Source organism: Tamandua tetradactyla, chromosome X (assembly GCF_023851605.1).
Source record: "Tamandua tetradactyla isolate mTamTet1 chromosome X, mTamTet1.pri, whole genome shotgun sequence".
Taxonomy (NCBI): domain Eukaryota; kingdom Metazoa; phylum Chordata; class Mammalia; order Pilosa; family Myrmecophagidae; genus Tamandua; species Tamandua tetradactyla.
Window position 1 is genome coordinate 33,009,335 of NC_135353.1, and position 22,539 is coordinate 33,031,873.

The 22,539-nt window shown below is 38.1% G+C and overlaps 1 protein-coding gene across 1 annotated transcript in view; it reads left to right on the top strand.

Annotated features, from left to right (window-relative positions):
* LOC143671763 (fibrous sheath-interacting protein 2-like) overlaps positions 1-22,539 on the top strand; it is a 100,722-nt gene that overhangs the window by 27,534 nt on the left and 50,649 nt on the right. Inside the window, exons 11-12 of the mRNA XM_077146943.1 lie at positions 5,818-5,863; positions 6,986-7,068. Coding sequence (XP_077003058.1) covers positions 5,818-5,863; positions 6,986-7,068 — 129 coding nt within the window. The remainder of the gene's footprint in view (positions 1-5,817; positions 5,864-6,985; positions 7,069-22,539) is intronic.

The window sequence follows — 22,539 nt, forward strand, 5'->3', positions numbered from 1 at the left end:
GCTCTTCAGAAAAATGCCTATTCATATCTTTAGCACAGTTTATAACTGGATTGTTTGTTCTTTTATTGTTGAGTTGTATGATTTCTTTGTATATACAAGTAATCAAACCTTTGTCCATTATGTAATTTCCAAATATTTTCTCCCATTGAATTGGCTGCCTCTTCACATTTTTGGCAAAGTCTTTTGAAGTGCAGAAGCATTTGATTTTGAGGAATTCCCATTTATATAAATTTTCTTTGGTTGCTTATGCTTTGGGTGTAAAGTTTAGGAGGATACCTCCTATTACTAGGTCTTGAAGATGTTTCCCTACATTTTCCTCAAGAAGCTTTATGGTGCTAGTTCTTATATTTAGGTGTTTGATCCGCTTTGAGTTAATTTTTTTGTAGGTGTAAGATAGGGGTCCTCTTTCATTCTCTTGGCTGTTGATATCTGGTTCTTCCATGCCCAATTGTCCCAGTTCAGAGGATTTGGGGGCCTTGTCAAAAATCAGTTGACCATAGATTTGGTGGTCTATTTCTGCACTCTAAATTCGGTTCCATTGGTCAGTGCTTCTATCTTTGTGCCAGTACCATGCTGTTTTGACTACTGTGGCTTTACAATAGGTTTTAAAGTCAGGGAGTGTTAATCCTCCCAATTTGTTCTTCTGTTTTAGGATGCTTTTAGCTATTCGGGTTCTCTTTCCATTCCAGTCGAATTTGGTAACTTTTCTAAATCTTCAAAGTAGATAGTTGGAATTTTGATTGGTGCTGTGTTGAATCTGTAGATCAATTTGGGATGAATTGACATCTTAACTATATTTTGCTTTCCTATCCATGAGCAGGGAATGTTTTTCCACCTATTTAGATCTCCTTTGATTTCTTTAGCAATGTTATGCAGTTTTCTGTGTACAAGTTCTTTACATCCCTAGTTAAGTTCATTCCTCAGTATTTGATTCTTTTAGTTGCTATTTTGAATGAAATTTTTTTCTTAACTGAATCCTCACTTGGTCATTGCTTGTGTATAGAAATGTTACTGGTTTTTGCACATTGATTTTATATCCCACCACTTTGCTGAATTTGTGTATTAGCTTAAGTAACTTTGCTCTAGATTTCTCAGGATCTTCCAAGTATCGTATCATATCATCTGCAAATAATGAGAGTTTTCCTTCTTCCTTTGAATTTGGATGCCTTTATTCCTTTGTCCTGCCTGATTGCTCTAGCTAGAACTTCTATCCCAATGTTTAATAATAGTGGTGACCGTGGGCATCCTTGTCTTTTTTATCTGATCTTCAGGGGAAGGCTTTCAGTCTTTGTCTAATGAGTACGATGCTGGCTATCATTTTTTCATATATTCCCTTTATCATATTGAAGTATCTACCTTTGATTCCTATCTTCTGGACTGTTTTTACCAGAAAAGGATGCTGAACTTTTTCGAATGCTTTTTCAGCATCAGTCGAGATGATCGTGTGATTTTTCCCTTTTGATTTGTTAATGTGCTGTATGACATTAATTGATTTTCTTCATTGAACTGTCCTTGCATTCCTGGTATAAACCCCATTTGGTCATGGTGTATACTTCTTTTAATGAGTTGTTGGATTAGATTTGCTAATACTTTATTGAGAATTTTTGCATCTATGTTCATTAGGGAGATTGGCCTATAGTTTTCCTTTCTTATAGCATCTTTATCCGGTTTTGGTATTAAATTATTAGTGTCATAAAATGAGTTAGGTAGAATTCCTTTTCTCTCAAGTTTCTGGAAAAGTTTGGTCAGGATTGGTATTAGTTCTTTCTGGAATGTTTGATAAAATACCCCTGTGAAGCCATCTAGCCCTGGGCTTTTCTTTGTAGGAAGATTTTTGATGACTGATTGAATCTCTTTACTTGTGATTGGTTTGTGAGATCTTCTGTTTCTTCCTGAGTCAGTGTACCTTGTTAGTGTGTCTCCAGGAATTAGTCCATCTCATCTAAGTTGTCTAGTTTGTTGGTGTATAAGTGTTCATACTATCTTCCTGTGATTTCTTTTATTACTTCAGGGTCTATGGTAACACACCCCTTCTCATTTCTGATTTTCTTTATTTGCATCCTCTCTCTTTTTCTCTTTCTCAGTCCTGCTAGTGGCCCTTCAATTTTATTGATTTTCTCAAGGAACCAACTTTGGGTTTATTGATTCTTTCTGTTGTTCTTTCATTCTTCTATTCATTTATATTTGCTTTAATCTTTGTTATTTCTCTTCTCCTATTTGCTTTGGGGTTAGTTTACTGTTCTTTCTCAAGTTCCTCCAGGTGTGCTCTTAAGTCTCAATACTTGCTATTTCTTCTTTTTAAAAATAGGAATTTAAGGCAATAAATTTCCTGCTCAGCACAGCCTTTGCTGCATCCCATGAGTTCCGATAAGCTGTATTCTCACTTTCATTCATTTCCAAATAGCTACTGATTTCTCTAGCAATTTCTTCTTTGACCCACTGGCTGTTTAAGACTGTGTTATTATTTAATCTCCATATATTTGTGAATGTTCTCATTCTTTGGTGGTTACTGAGATCCAGCTTCATCCCATTGTGATCAGAGAAAGTGCTTTGAATAATTTCAATATCTTTAAATTTATAAAGACCTGTTTTGTGCCAGCATATGATGTATCCTGGAGAATGTGCCATGAGCACTAGAGAAGAATGTATAACCTTGTGCTTTGGGGTGCAATGACATATATATGTCTGTTAGGTCTAATGCATTTATCAAGTTATTTAACTTCTCTGTTTCCTTATTGTTCTTCTGTCTGGTTGTTCTATCTGTAGAGGAGAGTGGTGTATTGAACTCTTCTACTATTATTGTTGAAACATCTATTGCTCCCTTCAGATTTGCCAATGTCTATCTCATATACTTTGGTGCTTCTTGATTAGGAGCAGAAACATTTATGATTGTTGTATTTTCTTGGTGGATTGACATTTTAATTAGCATATAGTGTCCTTCTTTGTCCCTTATAATGTTTTTACATTTAAAGTCCATTTTGTCTGATATTACTATAACTACTCCTGCTTTTTTTGGCTACAACTTGTGTGGAAGAACTTTTTCCTTCCTTTCACTTTCACCTATTTGCATTTTGTGTCTACGATGAGTCTCTTGTAAGCATCTTATAGCTGGATTTTGTTTCTTAATCCATTTTTCCAATCTGTATCTTTTAATTGGTAAATTTAGTCCATTAACATTCAAGGTTATTACTGAAAAGGCATTTCTTGATTCCAGCATCTTATTTTTTATTTTGTCTGTCAGATCCATATATCTTTTCCCTCTTTCTGTCTGAATTCTTTAAATTTCCCTTAATAGTACACTTCAATTCTGTGCCCTCCTCCAGACTGCGCTCTCGTGTCTTTTCTTTTCAGCTGACAGAACTCCTTTTAGTATCTCTTGTAGGGCTGGTCTCTTTTGACAGATTCTTTCAGGACTTCTTTGTCTGTGAAAGCTTTAATCTCTTCCTCAATTTTAACAGACAGTTTGGCTGGGTACAGAATTCTTGGCTGGAAGTCTTTTTCTTTCAGGATCTTGAATATATCATACCACTGCCTTCTCATCTCCAGGATGCTATTTGAGTAGTCTGAACTCAGTCTTATTTGTTGTCCCTTGTATGTAGTAGATTGTTTTTCTCTTCCCACTTTCAGGATTTTCTGCTTCTCTTTAACATTTGACACACTGATTAGTATGTGCCTCGGGGAAGGCCTATTTGGATTTATTCTGTTTGGTGTTCTTTGGGCTTCTTTGACTTGTATATTTATGTCCTTTATGAGGGTTGGGAAGTTTTCCCCCATTGTATCCTCAACCACTCTTCCTAGCACTCTGCTCCTCTCTTCTCCTTCTGGGACAACAATGATTCTTATATTTGTGCACTTAGTTTTGTCTATTATTTCCTTGAGTTCCCATTCAATTTTTTTCCATCTTTTTTGCCATTTTCTGTTTTGAGTCTTCAAACTCAATTATCCTGTCCTCTATATCACTTATTCTTTCTTCTGTCTCTTCAAATCTGGTGCTGTGTGCCTCTAGAATGTTTTTTATTTGGTCAGCAGAATCTTTAATCTATGTGATTTCCACTATTTTTCTTTTTGTTCTTTCAAATTCCTCTTTGTGCTCGTTTATGTCTTCTTGATCTCCTTTATGTCATTTGCTAACCCTCTTATTTTATTAAGTAGGGTTGTATGAACATTTTAATTAGTTGCTCCAGCATCTGTGTCTCCTCAGGTGTTTTAATTTAGTCTTTAGGCAGGGCTATATCTGTCTGCATTGTGATATGCTTAGTGATCTTCTGCTGTCTTCGTTGCATGTAGATATCTTGATTGATTTACTTTGGGAGTTGATTTCTTTCAATAGTCTAAGGCCTTGTGTTTGCAGGATGGTTGTACAGGAGGGAGCAGGGCTTGGGGTGGAGCACTCATTACAGTGATTTGTTTCATGGCAGGTATAGGCACAGGTTGGGGATGTTACACTGATGCTTATGAACATGGGCACCCAGCAGCCAGGGAGGATACAGCTGTGCAGTTGCACAGTCAGGGTGCCATAGTCCTGGTGTGTACTGGTCTAAGGCATGCGTAGAGCTATGGCAGGAGGTTGGCATTACGCCTTCATGGATTGTGGGCAGATGTGACCCGGCTGTGCAGGTTGGCACTTTCTCAGAGCTGGGGAGTGAGGCTGAGGGCTGTGAGCATGCGTAGTTCTAGGACTGCTGTAAAGTGCGGTTCCCAGAGCTGAATGATGTGATTGGGGACTGTGCACATACGTGGGCCTGTAAGTGCCTTAAATGGATGCACTGTGTATATGGAGGGTGGGGTGAGGCTATGTGACACTATGGGCAAGGGGTGGGGGTATCAAGTATGGAGGTTAGTGCCCGTAACCCTTATGAGCTGGCAACAACCTGCAGGGAACAGGGAGGGGGAGGTGGTGGTCTGGAGGAGTGAAGGAGAGGTGGGTTGGGCTGCACTTGGAGTGGAGATGGGGTGCAGGTACGTGCACTGGGGGCTGGTGGGGTGGGAGAACCTGGAGCACAGGGAATGGGAGCGGATGGGAGGGTTCAGATACGTGGGGTGAGGGGTGAGTTGCCGGTCACGGGATGCAGTGGTGAGGGTAGCGTGCCCAAGGAATATGGCCTGGCTTACTTCCTAGTCCCGTGTTTCCATCCGTGCACTCCCAGGCTCCACCACTCTGCGCCTCTGCACCAGGCTTTCTGCCTCTCAGTTCCTCGGCCTCTGCAACCACGGCTTCCACTTGTAGTGCAGAAGGCTCTCCGGGGTCAGCCGCAGTCCGGAATTGCCACCTCAGTCACCCTCCTGCCTCTTCTCTAACTTTTCAGTGGAGCAGGGCTAACCTCAAGCTATTGTACTCAGCCATCTCCTCAAAAGTCTAGGTCATAGGTTTTTAATGTCTCTTTTAGTATGATTTGGGGGACACTGTCACAATACTCCAAATTTTGAAAATACTGCTAAAATATTTAGTTTTAAAGTTTCTTTTTAAAAGCCTTAGGATTGGATTAGCCTTATCTGAAATAAATCAAAGTATTCTAAGCTTTGGAGAATGGAGCACTGGGGGGATTACCAGGCCTTTAACGAAGATATGAAACACAGGAGGAGGGCTGAGTTTGGAAAGACAGAGGAACATGAGTACAGAATAAGCTTCTTTTTGAACTGGTCAAGTTTAGGTACCTGTGAGAGATATCCAGTAAGAGATTGATCATATGTATTAGCATTGAGACCAGTGCTTAAGAAACAGGGCAGGGAATTGTGGGGAGGGGATATAGAATTAATTTGATTGCTATAGAGGAGCTTAATTACTAATATTTTTCTCTTGATTGTTAAACCATACAGAAAGATAGAGAAATGACTAAAACATCTTGTCCTTCAGATGATGGCGGTAAGAAAATAAACAGTATTTGTGATTGTTCTGTTATTTTCCAGTTAAATAATAATAATAGTTTCATCATATAGCTTTTCAAGTTTTGCTTTTTTCCTATTATAAAATCTGTACTTATTCTTATACATGTAGATAAAAAAACTATTCATGAATATAAATGTTATTAGCCCATATTTTTTAATGATTGTTAGATGAATGGGGCCTTTGGAATTTGCAAAGTGTGAAGAAATTAGAGTCTATGCTGTGGTGGCCTATATTGATAAGCAGAGTAAGTTCTTGACCTACTTTGATTTAGGGTGTTTCCAGGACAGAGAACTCTCCCCAAGAAAGTCTCCGTTGTTCCTCCCCAGACATAAGAATACATCCCTTTTTCTCATTTCTCCAGTGCTGGACTAGATGTTAGCTGAGACTCTGCATATTCTATACACACACACTAAGAATGCTAGACATCTCCATATTCAAATTCAATATGCACAAAACAAATTTATCACCTTCCTGTCTCACTCAAACCTGTTCTCTGTCCCCCTCCTATTTTTATCCAGGCATGAAAGCTGCGTCATCTTTCATTCTTTCCTATTCCTCCTGTTTTACATCCCGAAGTCTAATCTACCTCCTTAAACTCTCATAATCTTTCTCTCCTTTACATTCGCACCACTCCTACCCTTAACTATTAGAATAATTTGCCTCCAGTCTCTTCTACTTTCTTTTAATCTATCCTACATATTCCTGTGAATGTAATCTTCCCGACATCTATCTTTAGGTATACAGTTCCTCTGTTCAAAGGTCCAATCCTTTCTTACTGAATAAAGTGCAAAATAGCTCATTCTGGAGGGGACATGGGGGGTGGCAGGAGATTATGCTGGCAATGTAAGTTAGGACCAGCTGAAGTGAACTGCTGGAAGGTGAGGAGCTGGAAGTATGCAGGCAGAGAACTTAAAAGAAGTTATATTATACTTGGAGGTGCTACTTCAACTTGAATAAATAAATCCTTGGCTGTGGTAATGTTTGATATTATGTCAACCCAACAAGGAGAACTATGAAGCAACCCCATCCATTAGACATTCACCCTTGTCCCAACTATATCATTTTCTCATATTTAAATGTACCTCTTCTTTCCCCCAGGAATTACTCTTCAATCTTTATTCACTTCGGCTAAACCAACCAATGTCCCCAGACAATCTCTCCAGGATATTCAGAAACAAGAGGCAAGTAACATTTCTTTTGCCCCAGATGCAAAAAAGAACAAATGAAGTATGAAATTATTTTCTTGTTCCATATAAAACAACTTTGCTCATTAAAATGACCATTTAGAAGATCTTTATCCTCTGAAGTTAACCATCCCATAGAAATAATTTTATGCAAATTTAAATGCAAACACACAGTGTAGTCCTGTTCTGCTTAAGTTTGCTGATGCTTATAGCCATCAGTTATGATGTGTTGCCATACTGTAAAGCTTGGGGAATATAAGTAACAATTTTTAAGCTAGCAAAAGAAAAGTGGTGGTCCTGAGATTTGTGAAATTTGTTAAAAGATCCAAAATATGAGAATTACAATTGTCTGCAGTCTTACATTATGAATTTACCTGAAACAATTGTGTGTTCCCACTAAATAGGCCTTAAGTTAGCAGGCTTCCTAAATGGTGAGTCATAAGATCTTCACGGTACATACCTGTGCCCTGAAAGGAAGCATCCAATTGGGCTTTTGTGAATCATTTCTCTACCAGTACTGATGGGTTAAGCACAGACAGCCATAATGGCTCATCTTGTCCCCTTTGTGAGTAGTCATCAGTAATCTATGTTGGAAAGTTAGCAACAGAAAAATTCAAGGTCCATCCTCTGGTCACCACATAGATTGCCTCTGTGGATTGCCAACTTGTCTTTATAGGGATCAAATCCATATCCTTGGCTCCATTAGCATTGTGTTAACTAGCTCAATTGTTCTACCAAGTTAACATGATTTGAAAGCGATTTCCTGAAGGAAGAAACCTATTTCCCAAATGAACGCTACAAAATTAAGGTAGAAAGTGACATCATTTGCATACCCCATGATAAACACAAAATAAATGATAGGCAGGCTTATATATAACTGTTAATATGTAGCATGTGAGTTGCAATATTCTTTCTGCTACAATATCATTATAAGCAAACATTCATCAAGCAGCTGCTGTGGGCAGAACACTGTACTACTATGTCAGCATCTACATCCAGCATGCTAAGTATCTTAAAAAAGGAAACTTCTTAATTGCGTTAGATAGCATAGTATTCTTACATCAAGAATTAATTTTTTCACTAGCCTCAATATAGAAACAGAAAAAAGTGTTTCCTGCATGCAACATGGATGTCAAACTTAATTCTATATATTTTACAAAAAAATTAAATAAACAAATCTAGACCACCAGTTTTTTAAATTATTTTTACAGGGAAATCTTCACACACATACAGTCCATGCATATACAATCAGTGGCTCACAGTATCACAGCATAGTTCTGTATTCATCACCATGATAGTTTTTAGAACATTTGCATCACTCCAGAAAAAGAAAAACTCATACATCCCATACGTGTTACCCCTCCCTCTTACTAACTACTAGTATTTCACTCTACCCAATTTTTTGCCTTTTATCCCTGCCTAATTTTTATTTATTTTTTATCCTTATATTTTTACTCATCTGTCCATACCCTAAATAATGGGAACATCAGACATAAGGTTTTCACAATCACATGGTCACATTGCAAAAGCTATATAGTTATACAGTCGTCCTCAAGAATCAAGGTTACTGGAACCCAGTTCAACAGTTTCAGGTACTTCCCTTCAGCCACTCCACAACACTATAAACTGAAAAGGGTTATCTATATAATGCATGAGAATAGCTTCCAGGATAACCTTTCCACTCTGAAATCTCTCAGCCACTGAAAATTTATTTTGTATCATTTCTCTCTTCCACCCTTTGGCTAAGAATGCCTCCTCAATCCCATGATGCGAGGTCCCGGCTCATCCCAGAAGTCCTGCGCACATTGCCAGGACTCAATCCCATATCATCCTCTACTCTGTATTCTGATTTACCTTATTCCTATCCAGATCAGCTTCATTCAAACCTCCAGTCGAAGTCTGATCACGTTTTCAACTTCTTAAACAGCTGCTGTATGTGGTGACACTGACATTCATAGATTCAGTGCTCTAACTCTGAGTCTCAGGCATCATATAAAAACCTGACGTTTCAGGGAATGACCAGGTTATACGCAAATAGCTCAGGATCTCAGAATTTAGAAACAACAGTTATAAAGCCAGAATAGATGTAACTGCTTTAAGAGTTTATAATCTAGGAACCTTTCCACTAGGCCCCAAACTGATAACCCATTCTCTCAGCTTCAATTCTCCAAGTTTGTGTATTATAGTTAGTTCATATGAGTGAGGCATGATATTTGTCTTTTGTTTCTAACATTTAATTCAACATACAGTCCTTAAGTTTCATTCATTTAGTTGCATACCTCACAATTTCATTCCTTCTTGCAGCCACTCAGTATTCCGTTGTATGTATACACCACAGATCCCCTTTCCTTTCCTCAGTCTTTGTACCCTTAGGCCACCTCCATTCATTGTGAATTGCCAACACTGCCACCATAAGCACCACTGTGCAAGTGTCCATTCATGTCCTCATTCTCAGTTCCTCCAAGTACATACCTAGAAACGGGGTGGCAGGATCATGTGACAACCCTACACTTAGCCTCTGTGGAACCACCATGCTGCAGTCTGGAGGGGCTGCACCTCTCAACTTCCCTACCAACAGTGAATAGGTACATCTCTTTCTCCACATTTTCTCTAGCACTTGTTTCTCTCTGTCCATTTTTAAGCAGTTTGATTCACACATCATACAATCCAACCTAAGGAAATAGCCATGCTTTTGGCACCATAATCTATATGAAAATATTTCCTTTTCTTCCACAAGGAATCCATACCCCGCCCCCATATCTTCCACTTGTTGACATTTAGCTTTGGCATAATGCTTTTGTTACATTCAGTGGAAGCATATTACATTGTTACTATTGACTATAGACCGTAGCTGGCACTGATTGTGCCTTTTCCTGTATACCATCCCATTGTCAACAACTTGCAATGTTGACATTCATTTGTTCTCCCTCATGCAAAAACTTTTTTTTTATTTTTACGTTTAATCACATTCATTGTCCACTCTAGGCATTCCTAAGTTATACTGCCTCAGTCTTTCTCTTCTATCTTTTCTTCTGGTGTCATACATGCCCCCAGCCCTTCTTCATCAACCATACTCACACTTAGCTTCATACAATGTACTTATATTATTGTACTACCATCAGATGGTATTGTGCTATCCATTTCTGAATTGTTACAATCAGTCCTGTTGCACATTCTGTATTCTTTCAGCACCAAATAGGCCACCTCTCCCCTCTATCTTCTGATAACCTGTGACCTTTACTTTAACTCTTAAAGTTCACTCATTAATGTTAATTCATATTAGTGAGACCATACAATATTTGTCCTTGTGTTTCTGGCTAATTTCACTCAGCATAATGTCCTCAAGGTTCATCCATGTTGTTAGATACTACATGACTTTATTCTGTCTTATAGCTGCATAAAATTCCATTGTATGTACATGCCACAGCTTGTTTAACCACTCGTCCGTTGATAGATATTTGGGCTGTCTCCATCTCTTGGCAATCATGAATAATGCTACTATAAACATAGGCGTGCAAATGTCCATTTGTGTCCTTGCCTTCAGTTCCTCCTAATGAATACCTAGTAATGGGGTTACTGAATCATATAGCAATTCAATACTTAGCTTACTAAGGAACCGCCAAGCTGCCTTCTAGAGCAAGTGTCCATTCTACATTCCCACCAACAGTGAATAAGTTTGCCTCTTTTTCCATGTCCTCTCCAGCACTCCTCGTTTTCTATTTTTTTTATGATAGCCATTCTAGTGGTTATGCAATGATATCTCATTGTGGTTTTGATTTAAATTTCCCTAATAGCCAGTGAAGTTGAGCATCTTTTCATTTGCCATTTAGCCATTTGTATTTCCTCTTCTGAAAAGTGTCTGTTCATGTCTTTTGCCCATGTTTTAATTGAGTTCATTGTCTTTTTTATTGTTGACTTGTAGAATCTCTTTATATATTCTGGATATTAAACCCTTATCTGATATGTGGTTTTCAGATATTGTCTCCCATTGTGTAGGCTGCAGGTTCTTTGATGCTACACAAAAGTGTTTAATTTTGAGGATATCCCTTTCTTTCTTTTTTGCATTGCTCATGCCTTCAGTGTAAGGTCTAGGAAACCACCACCTATCACAAGATTTATAAGACATTGCCCTGTATTTTCTTCTAAAAGTCTTATGATCATAATTCTGATGTTTATGTCTTTGATCTATTTTCCATTCATTTTTTGTATACGATGTAAGATATGGATCCTCTTTCTTTCTTCTGCATATGGTTATCCAGTTGTCCAACTGGACAGAGGAATGGAAGAGGATGTTCTGCCCAGGTGGGTTGGCATGACCGCCTTATCAAAGATCAATTGTTCATAGTTGAAAGGGTCTATTTCTGAACACTCAATTCAATTCCATTGGTCAGTATATCTCAGTATATTGGTCAGTAAACAGTCATGCTGTTTTCACCACTGCAGCTTTGTAATATGCTTTAAAGTCAGGTAGTGTGAGACTTCCCACTTCATTTTTCATTCTGAAGAGATTTTTAGCTATTGGGGCACCCTGACCTTCCAAATAAATTTCCTTATTGGTTTTTATATTTCTGCACAGTAAGTTGTTGGGATTTTATTGGTATTGTATTGAATCTATGAATCAATTTGGGTAGAATTGACGCCTTAACTATATTTAGTCTTCCAATACATGAACATAGTGTGCCCTAACATTGATTTAGGTCTTCCATGATTTCTTTTAGCAATTCTTGTAGTTTTCTGTATATAGGTCTTTTATATCTTTAGTTAAATTTATTCCTAAATATTTTATTTTTTTGGTTGCTATTGTAAATGGAATTTTTTCCCTGATTTCCTCCTCAGATTGCTCATTACTAGTGTATAGAAACACTACTGATTTTAGGGTGTTGATCTTGTACCCTGCCACTTTGCTGAACTCATTTATTAGCTGTAGTAGCTTTGTTGTAGATTTTTTGGGATTTTCAACATATAGTACATCTCATCTGCAAACAGTGAAAGTTTTCCTTCTTCTTTTCCAATTTGGATGCCTTTTATTTTTTTTTCTTGCCTAACTGCTCTAGATAGAACTTTCACTACAATGTTGAATAACATTGGTGACAGTGGACATCCTTGTCTGGTTCCTGATCTTAGAGGGAAATTTTTCAGTTGTTCCCCATTGAGTATGATGTTAGCTGTGGGTTTTTCATATATTCCCTTAAGCATGTTGAGGAAGTTCCCTTGTATTCCTGTCCTTTGACATGTTTTCATCAAGAAAGGATGTCATCTTCCGGAGAAGATGGCAGCTTAGTAAGGTGCGCGCGTCTTAGTTCCTCCTCCAGAACAACTACTAAATAACTAGAAACAGTACAGAACAGCTCCTGGGGCCACGACAGAGACCAGACACACAGTGTACCCCAGTCTGGAACGGCTGGACCAGCTAAGAGACTCTGCTGCGGTGAGGTCCCCGAGCGGCGCGCGCTTCCCCAGGCTGCAGCGGCTGGCGGCCGGAGCCCCTCCCTCCCTCCTTCCCGGGCCAGCTGGGAGCTTCGGATCAGCGGTTCCCCAAGCCACGGCAGCCGGCACCCCTCCCCCACGCGCGGCTTCCCGGGCCGGCTGGGAGCCTCGGATCAGAGGTTCCCCAAGCCGAGGCGGCCGGCGACCTGAGCCCCTCCCACACACGCAGCTTCCCGGGCTGGCTGGGAACCTCGGATCAGCGGTTCCCCAAGCCGCAGCAGCCGGTGACTGGCGCCCCTCCCACACATGCGGCTTCCCGGGCCGGCTGGGAGCCTCAGATCAGCAGTTCCCCAAGCCGCGGCGGCCAGCGCCCCTCCCCCACAGGCGACTTCCCGGAGGGAAAGGAAAGAGTGTCCAAGAGTAGTGGAGACTGAGCCCAACCTAACACCAATACTGGCATTAATGAACAACTTCTGACTATTAAAAATAGGCACTGAGCTCAGGCGAAACTGATCAAGGCGGAAGTCACCGATTGGGCTAACTGAAAAAGAGGAAAGGGGGTGAAACACAGCCTTCTGCGGCTGTTTCTATGGAGGCTTCATTGCCTCTGGACTCAGCGCTGGGATTACACAGGTTGCAACTGCCCCGAACGCAGAAACAGGCTGCTTTCAGGGCTCTCTACCAACCGAACCTTCCCTGCGGGAGGGGTGAAACGCAACTCAGGTGGAATCCCTCTCTCAAGGAATTCAGATCCCAGGACTTCACAATTTGAAGCCATTAAAACCAACCTACAAACTTTCCTCTGTCTCAACCACACACCCAGCAGCGAGAGTCTTCCGAAGTTAAAGGAGCCACAGCATCTTTTACTGGTGGGACCCACAGACAGACGAGCGCCACATACTGGGCAGGATAAGAAAAACAGAGCACAGAGATTTCACAGGAAAATCTTTCAACCTGCTGGGTCCCACACCCAGGGAAATCTGATTAAATGTGCAGACGCCAGCAAAAAATAACGGATCATGCCAAGAAAATTAAAGATATGGCCCAGTCAAAGGAACAAACCAATAGTTCAAATGAGATACAGGAGCTGAGACAACTAATTCTGAATATACGAACAGAAATGGAAAACCTCTTCAAAAACCAAATCAATAAATTGAAGGAGGACATGAAGAAGACATGGGCTGAACAAAAAGAAGAAATAGAAAGTCTGAAAAAACAAATCACAGAATTTCTGGGATTGAAGGACAAAGTAGAAAAGATGGAAAAAACAATGGATACCTACAATGGTAGATTTAAAGAGACAGAAGCTACAATTAGTGAACTGGAGGATGGAACATCTGAATTCCAAAAAGAAACAGAAACTATAGGGAAAAGAATGGAAAAATTTGAGCAGGGGATCAGGGAACTGAATGATAATATGAAACGCACAAATATAAGTGTTGTGGGTGTCCCAGAAGGAGAAGAGAAGGGAAAAGGAGGAGAAAAACTAATGGAAGAAATTATCACTGAAAATTTACCAACTCTTATGAAAGACCTAAAATTACAGATCCAAGAAGTGCAGCGCACCCCAAAGAGAATAGATCCAAATAGGCGTTCTCCAAGGCACTTACTAGTTAGAATGTCAGACGTCAAAGAGAAAGAGGGGATCTTGAAAGCAGCAAGAGAAAAACAATCCATCACATACAATGGAAACCCAATAAGACTATGTGTAGATTTCTCAGCAGAAACCATAGAAGCTAGAAGACAGTGGGATGATATATTTAAATTACTAAAAGAGAAAAACTGCCAACCAAGACTTCTATATCCAGCAAAATTGTCCTTCAAAAATGAGGGAGAAATTAAAAGATTCTCAGACAAAAAGTCACTGAGAGAATTTCTGACCAAGAAACCAGCTCTGCAAGAAATACTAAAGGGAGCACTAGAGTCAGATACGAAAAGACAGAAGAGAGAGATATGGAGAAGAGTGTAGAAAGAAGGAAAATCAGATATGATATATATAATACAAAAGGCAAAATGGTAGAGGAAAATATTATCCAAACAGTAATAACACTAAATGTTAATGGACTGAATTCCCCAATCAAAAGACATAGACTGGCAGAATGGATTAAAAAACAGGCTCCTTCTATATGCTGTCTACAGGAAACACATCTTAGACCCAAAGATAAACATAGGTTGAAAGTGAAAGGTTGGGAAAAGATATTTCATGCAAATAACAACCAGAAAAGAGCAGGCGTAGCTATACTAATATCCAACAAATTAGACTTCAAATGTAAAACAGTTAAAAGAGACAAAGAAGGACACTATCTACTAATAAAAGGAACAATTAAACAAGAAGACATAACAATCATAAATATTTACGCACCCAATCAGAATCCCCCAAAATACATAAGGAATACACTGCAATCACTGAAAAGGGAAATAGACACATCTACCATAATTCAATTCGCCACTCTCATCAATGGACAGAACATCTAGACAGAGGATCAATAAAGAAACAGAGAATTTGAATATTACAATAAATGAGCTAGACTTAACAGACATTTATAGGACATTACACCCCACAACAGCAGGATACACCTTTTTCTCAAGTGCTCATGGATCATTCTCAAAGATAGACCGTATGCTGGGTCACAAAGCAAGTCTCAACAAATTTAAAAAGATTGAAATCATACACAACACTTTCTTGGATCCTAAAGGAATGAAGTTGGAAATCAATAATAGGCAGAGTGCCAGAAAATTCACAAATACGTGGAGGCTCAACAACACACTCTTAAACAATGAGTGGGTCAAGGAAGAAATTACAAGAGAAATTAGTAAATATCTCGAGGCGAATGAAAATGAAAACACAACATATCAAAACCTATGGGATGCAGCAAAGGCAGTGCTAAGAGGGAAATTTATTGCCCTAAATGCTTATATCAGAAAAGAAGAAAGGGCAAAAATTTGGGAATTAACTGTCCACTTGGAAGAACTGGAGAAAGAACAGCAAACTAACCCCAAAGCAAGCAAAAGGAAAGAAATAACAAAGATTAGAGCAGAAATAAATGAAATTAAAAACATGAAAACAATAGATAAAATCAACAAGACCAGAAGTTGGTTCTATGAGAAAATCAATAAGATTGATGGGCCCTTAGCAAGATTGACAAAAAGAAGAAGAGAGAGGATGCAAATAAATAAGATCAGAAATGGAAGAGGAGACATAACCACTGACCTCACAGAAATAAAGGAGGTAATAACAGGATACTATGAACAACTTTACGCTAATAAATACAACAATTTAGATGAAATGGACGGGTTCCTGGAAAGACATGAACAACCAACTTTGACTCAAGAAGAAATAGATGACCTCAACAAACCAATCACAAGTAAAGAAATTGAATTAGTCATTCAAAAGCTTCCTAAAAAGAAAAGTTCAGGACCAGATGGCTTCACATGTGAATTTTATCAAACATTCCAGAAAGAATTAGTATCAACTCTCCTCAGACTCTTCAAAAAAATCGAAGTGGAGGGAAAGCTATCTAATTCATTCTATGAAGCCAACATCACCCTCATACCAAAACCAGGCAAAGATATTACAAAAAAAGAAAACTACAGGCCAATCTCTCTAATGAATATAGATGCAAAAATCCTCAACAAAATTCTAGCAAATAGAATCCAACAACACATTAAAAGAATTATACATCATGACCAAGTAGGATTCATCCCAGGTATGCAAGGATGGTTCAACATAAGAAAATCAATTAATGTAATACACCATATCAACAAATCAAAGCAGAAAAATCACATGATCATCTCAATTGATGCAGAGAAGGCATTTGACAAGATTCAACATCCTTTCCTGTTGAAAACACTTCAAAGGATAGGAATACAAGGGAACTTCCTTAAAATGATAGAGGGAATATATGAAAAACCCACAGCTAATATCATCCTCAATGGGGAAAAATTGAAAACTTTCCCCCTAAGATCAGGAAGAAGACAAGGATGTCCATTATCATCACTATTATTCAACATCATGTTGGAGGTTCTAGCCAGAGCAATTAGACAAGAAAAAGAAATACAAGGCATCAAAATAGGAAAGGAAGAAGTAAAACTATCACTGTTTGCAGACGATATGATACTATACGTCAAAAACCCGGAAAAATCCACAACAAAACTACTAGAGCTAATAAATGAGTACAGCAAAGTAGCAGGTTACAAGATCAACATTCAAAAATCTGTAGTGTTTCTATACACTAGCAATGAACAAGCTGAGGGGAAATCAAGAAACAAATTCCATTTACAATTGCAACTAAAAGAATAAAATACTTAGGAATAAATTTAACTAAAGAGACAAAAGACCTATACAAAGAAAACTACAAAAAACTGCTAAAAGAAATCACAGAAGACCTAAATAGATGGAAGGGCATACTGTGTTCATGGATTGGAAGACTAAATATAGTTAAGATGTCAATTCTACCTAAATTGATTTACAGATTCAACGCAATACCAATCAAAATCCCAACAACTTATTTTTCAGAAATAGAAAAACCAATAAGCAAATTTATCTGGAAGGGCAGGGTGCCCCGAATTGCTAAAAGTATCTTGAGGGAAAAAAACGAAGCTGGAGGTCTCACGCTGCCGGACTTTAAGACATATTATGAAGCCACAGTGGTCAAAACAGCATGGTACTGGCATAAAGATAGATATATCGACCAATGGAATCGAATAGAGTGCTCAGATATAGACCCTCTCATCTATGGACATTTGATCTTTGATAAGGCAGTCAAGCCAACTCACCTGGGACAGAACAGTCTCTTCAATAAATGGTGCCTAGAGAACTGGATATCCATATGCAAAAGAATGAAAGAGGACCCGTATCTCACACCCTATACAAAAGTTAACTCAAAATGGATCAAAGATCTAAACATTAGGTCTAAGACCATAAAACAGTTAGAGGAAAATGTAGGGAGGTATCTTATGAATCTTACAATTGGAGGCGGTTTTATGGACCTTAAACCTAAAGCAAGAGCACTGAAGAAATAAATAAATAAATGGGAGCTCCTCAAAATTAAACATTTTTGTGCATCAAAGAAGTTCATCAAGAAAGTAGAAAGACAGCCTACACAATGGGAGACAATATTTGGAAATGACATATCAGATAAAGGTCTAGTATCCAGAATTTATAAAGAGATTGTTCAACTCAACAACAAAAAGACAGCCAACCCCATTACAAAATGGGAAAAAGACTTGAACAGACACCTCTCAGAAGAGGAAATACAAATGGCCAAAAGGCACATGAAGAGATGCTCAATGTCCCTGGCCATTAGAGAAATGCAAATCAAAACCACAATGAGATATCATCTCACACCCACCAGAATGGCCATTATCAACAAAACAAAAAATGACAAGTGCTGGAGAGGATGTGGAGAAAGAGGCACACTTATCCACTGTTGGTGGGAATGTCAAATGGTACAACCACTGTGGAAGGCAGTTTGGCGGTTCCTCAAAAAGCTGAATATAGAATTGCCATACGACCCAGCAATACCATTGCTAGGTATCTACTCAAAGGACTTAAGGGCAAAGACACAAATGGACATTTGCACACCAATGTTTATAGCAGCATTATTTACAATTGCAAAGAGATGGAAACAGCCAAAATGTCCATCAACAGACGAGTGGCTAAACAAACTGTGGTATATACATACGATGGAATATCATGCAGCTTTAAGACAGGATAAACTTATGAAGCATGTAATAACATGGATGGACCTAGAGAACATTATGCTGAGTGAGACTAGCCAAAAACTAAAGGACAAATACTGTATGGTCCCACTGATGTGAACTGACATTAGAGAATAAACTTGGAATATGTCATTGGTAACAGAGACCATCAGGAGTTAGAAATAGGGTAAGATAATGGGTAATTGGAGCTGAAGGGATATAGACTGTGCAACAGGACTGGATACAAAAACTCAAAAATGGACAGCACAATACTACCTAATTGTAATGTAATTATGTTAAAACACTGAATGAAGCTGCATCTGAACTATAGTTTTTTGTGTGTTTTTTAATATATTTTTTATTTTTATTTTTATTTTTTTCTCTCTATTATCATTTTATTTCTTTTTCTGTTGTCTTGCTATTTCTTTTTCTAAATCGATACAAATGTACTAAGAAATGATGATCATACATCTATGTGACGATATTAAGAATTACTGATTGTATATGTAGAATGGAATGATTTCTACATGTTGTGTTAGTTAGTTTTTTTTAATTATTAAAAAAACCAATTTAACAAACGAACAAAAATATTAACATATGATTATTCCGTTCTACATACATAATCAGTAGTTTACAATATCATCATATAATTGCATATTCATCATTTCTTAGAACATTTGCATCAATTCAGAAAAAGAAGCAAAAAGACAAAAGAAAAAGTAATAAAATGAAAATGGAAAAAAAAAAGATTATACATACCATACACCTTACCCTTCGCTTTCATTGATCACTAGCATTTCAAACTAAATTTATTTTAACTTTTGTTCCCCCTATTATTTATTTTCATTCCATATGTTCTACCCCTCTACTGACAAGGTAGATAAAAGGAGCACCAGACATAGGGTTTTCACAATCACACAGTGACATTGTCAAAGCTGTATCATTGTTCAGTCATCATCCAGAAACATGGCTACTGGAACACAGCTCTACATTTTCAGGCAGTTCCTTCCAGCCTCTCCATTACATCTTGAATAACAAGGTGATATCTACTTAATGCATAAGAATAACCTCCAGGATAACCTCTCCATTCTGTTTGGAATCTCTCAGCCATTGACACTTTGTCTCATTTCACTCTTCCCCCTTTTGGTCAAGAAGGTTTTCTCAATCCCTTGATGCTGAGTCTCAGCTCATTCTAGGATTTCTGTCCTATGTTGCTAGGAAGGCCCACACCCCTGGAAGTCATGTTCCATGTAGTCAGGGGGAGGGTGGTGAGTTTGCTTGTTGTGTTGGCTGGAGAGAGAGGCCACATCTGAGCAACAAAAGAGGCTCTCTTGGGGGTGACTCTTAGGCCTAAATTTTAAGTAGGCTTGACCTATCCTTTGTGGGGTTAAGTTTCATATGAGCAAACCCCAAGACTGGGGGCTCAGCCTATAGCTTTGGTGGTCCACACTACTTGTGAGAATATCAAGAATTCAACTTGGGCTAATATTTTATTGAAAATTATGTATCTGTGTTCATTAGGGAGATTGGACTATAGTTTTCCTTTCTTGTAGCATCTTTATCTGGTTTTGGTATTAAAGTGATATTAACATAATAGAATGAGTTAGGTAGAGTTCCTTTTTCCTCAATTTTTTGGAAAGTTTGAGCAGTATTGGTGTTAGTTCTTTTCGGAATGTTTTATAAAATTCTACTATGAAGCCATCAGGCCCTGGGCTTTTCTTTGTAGGAAGATTTTTGATGACTGATTGTGTCTCTTTTCTTGTGATTGGTTTGTTGAGATCTTCTGTTTTCCCCTGAGTCAGTGTAGCTTGTTTGTGTGTCTCCAAGAATTTGTTCATTTCATCTAAGTTGTCTAGTTTGTTGGTATAGGATTGTTCATAGTATACTCTGATGATTTCTTTAATTTCTTCAGGGTCTGTGGTAATGTACCTCTTCTCATTTCTGATTTTGTTTATTTACATCCTCTGTCTTTTTTTTTCTTTGTCAGGCTTGCATGTGGCCTGTCAATTTTATTGATTTTCTCAAAGAACCAACTTTTGGTTTTATGGATTTGATCTATTGTTCCTTTGTTCTCCCATTCATTTATCTCTGCTTTAATATTTGTTATTTCTCTTCTTCTGTTTGCTTTGGGGTTAGTTTGCTGTTCTTTCTCAAGTTCCTCCAGGTGTGCTGTTAAGTCCTCAACTTTTGCTCTGTCTTGTTTTTTAATATAGGCATTTAGGGAAATAAATTTCCTTCTCAGCACAGCCTTTGCCACATCTCATAAGTTCTGATAAATTGTGTTCTCATTTTCATTCATCTCCAGATAGCTCCTGATTTCTCTAGCAATTTCTTCTTTGACCCACTGGTTGTTTAAGAGTATGTTATTTAATCTCCATATATTTGTGAATGTTCTCATTCTTTGGTGGTTATTGAGATCCAGCTTCTTTTCATTGTGATCAGAGAAAGTACTTTGAATAATTTCAATATTTCTAAATTTATAAAGACCTTTTTGGTGCCCCAGCATATGATTTATCCTGGAGTATATTCCATGAGCACTAGAGAGGAATGTATAGCCTTGTACTTTGGGGTGCAATGACCTATATATGTCTGTTAGGTCTAATTCATTCATCAAGTTATTTAACTTCTCTATTTCCTTTTTAATCTTCTGTCTGGTTGTTCTATCTACAGAGGAGAGTAGTGTATTGAAGTCTGCTGTTCTTGCTGAAACATCTATTGTTCCCTTCAGTTTCACCAATGTCTGTCTCATGTACTTTGGAGCTCCTTGATTGGGAGCATAAACATTTATGATTGTTATATCTTCTTGGTGAATTGGCCCTTTAATTAGTATATAGTGTCCTTCTTTGTCTCTTATGATTTCTTTACATTTAAAATCTATTTTGTCTGATATTTGTATAGCTACTCCTGCTTTCTTTTGGTTACAACTTACTTGGAAGATCTTTTTCCATCCTTTCACTTTCAATCTAGTGTATCCTTGTATCCAAGATGAGTCTCTTGTAAGCAGTATATAGCTGGATTATGTTTCTTAATCTGTTCTGCCAATCTGTATCTTAATTGGCAAGTTTAGTCCATTAACATTCAGAGTCATTACTGAAAAGGCATTTCCTGAATCTACCATCTTATCTTTTTTATTTTGTCAGATCTATATATTATTTTCCCTCTTTCTCTTCATATTCTTTAAATAACCATTAACGGTACTCTTCAATTCTGTGCCCTCCTTCAGACCTCCCTCTCCTGTCTCTTTTTTTTTTTTCAATCTGGCAGAACTCCTTTTAGTATTTCTTGTAGGGTTGGTCTCTTGTTGACACATTCTTTCAGGATTTCTTTGTCTGTGAAAACTTCAATCTCTCCCTCAGTTTTGAAAGACAGTTTAGCTGGGTACAGAATTCTTGGGTACAGGTTCTGAAAGAGAAGTCTTTCTCTTTCAGGATCTTGATTATATCATATTACTAACTTCTTGCCTCCAGGGTGCTAGTTAAGTAGTCTGAACTTGGTCTTATTTGGTTTCCCTTGTATGTTGTAGATTGTTTTTCTTTTGCTGCTTTCAGGATTTTCTGCTTCTCTTCAGCATTTGACAGACTGATTATTATGTGTTTTGGGGAAGGCCTATTTGAATTTATTCTCTTTGAAATTCGTTGGGATTTTTTGACTTATGTCCTTTATGAGGGATGGGAAGTTTTCCCCCCATTATATCCTCAACTACTCTTCTTAGCCCTTTACTCCTCTCTTCTTCTAGGACACCAATAATTCTGGGACACAAATGATTATATTTGTGCACTTTGTTTTGTCTATCATTTCCCTGAGATCCCATTCAATATTTTCCATCTTTTTTGCCATTTGCTGTTTTGAGTCTTCGAAGTCAGTTATCCTGTCCTCTATATCACTTATTCTTTCTTCTGTCTCTTCAAATCTGGTGTTGTGTGCCTCTAGTATGTTTTTTATTAGGTCAACAGAGTCTTTAATCTCTGTGATTCCTGCTATTTTTCTATTTATTCACTCAAATTCCTCTTTATGCTCTTCCACTGTCTTCTGGATCTATTTTATGTCATTTGCTATCCCACTTATTTTATTAAGTAAAGTTATATGAGCATCTTTGCTTAGTTGTTCCAATGTCTCTGTCTCCTCTGGTGTTTTAATTTGGTCATTATGCAGGACTATATCTGTCTGCATTGTGATATGCTTAGTGATCTTCTGCTGTCTTTGTGGCATGTAAATATCTTGATTGATTTACTTTGAGAGTTGATTTTTTCAGTGGTCTAAGGCCTTGTGTTTGGTGGATGGATGTATAACAGGGAGTAGGGTATGGGGTGGAGCACTCAGTGCAGTGATTTGTTTCAGGGC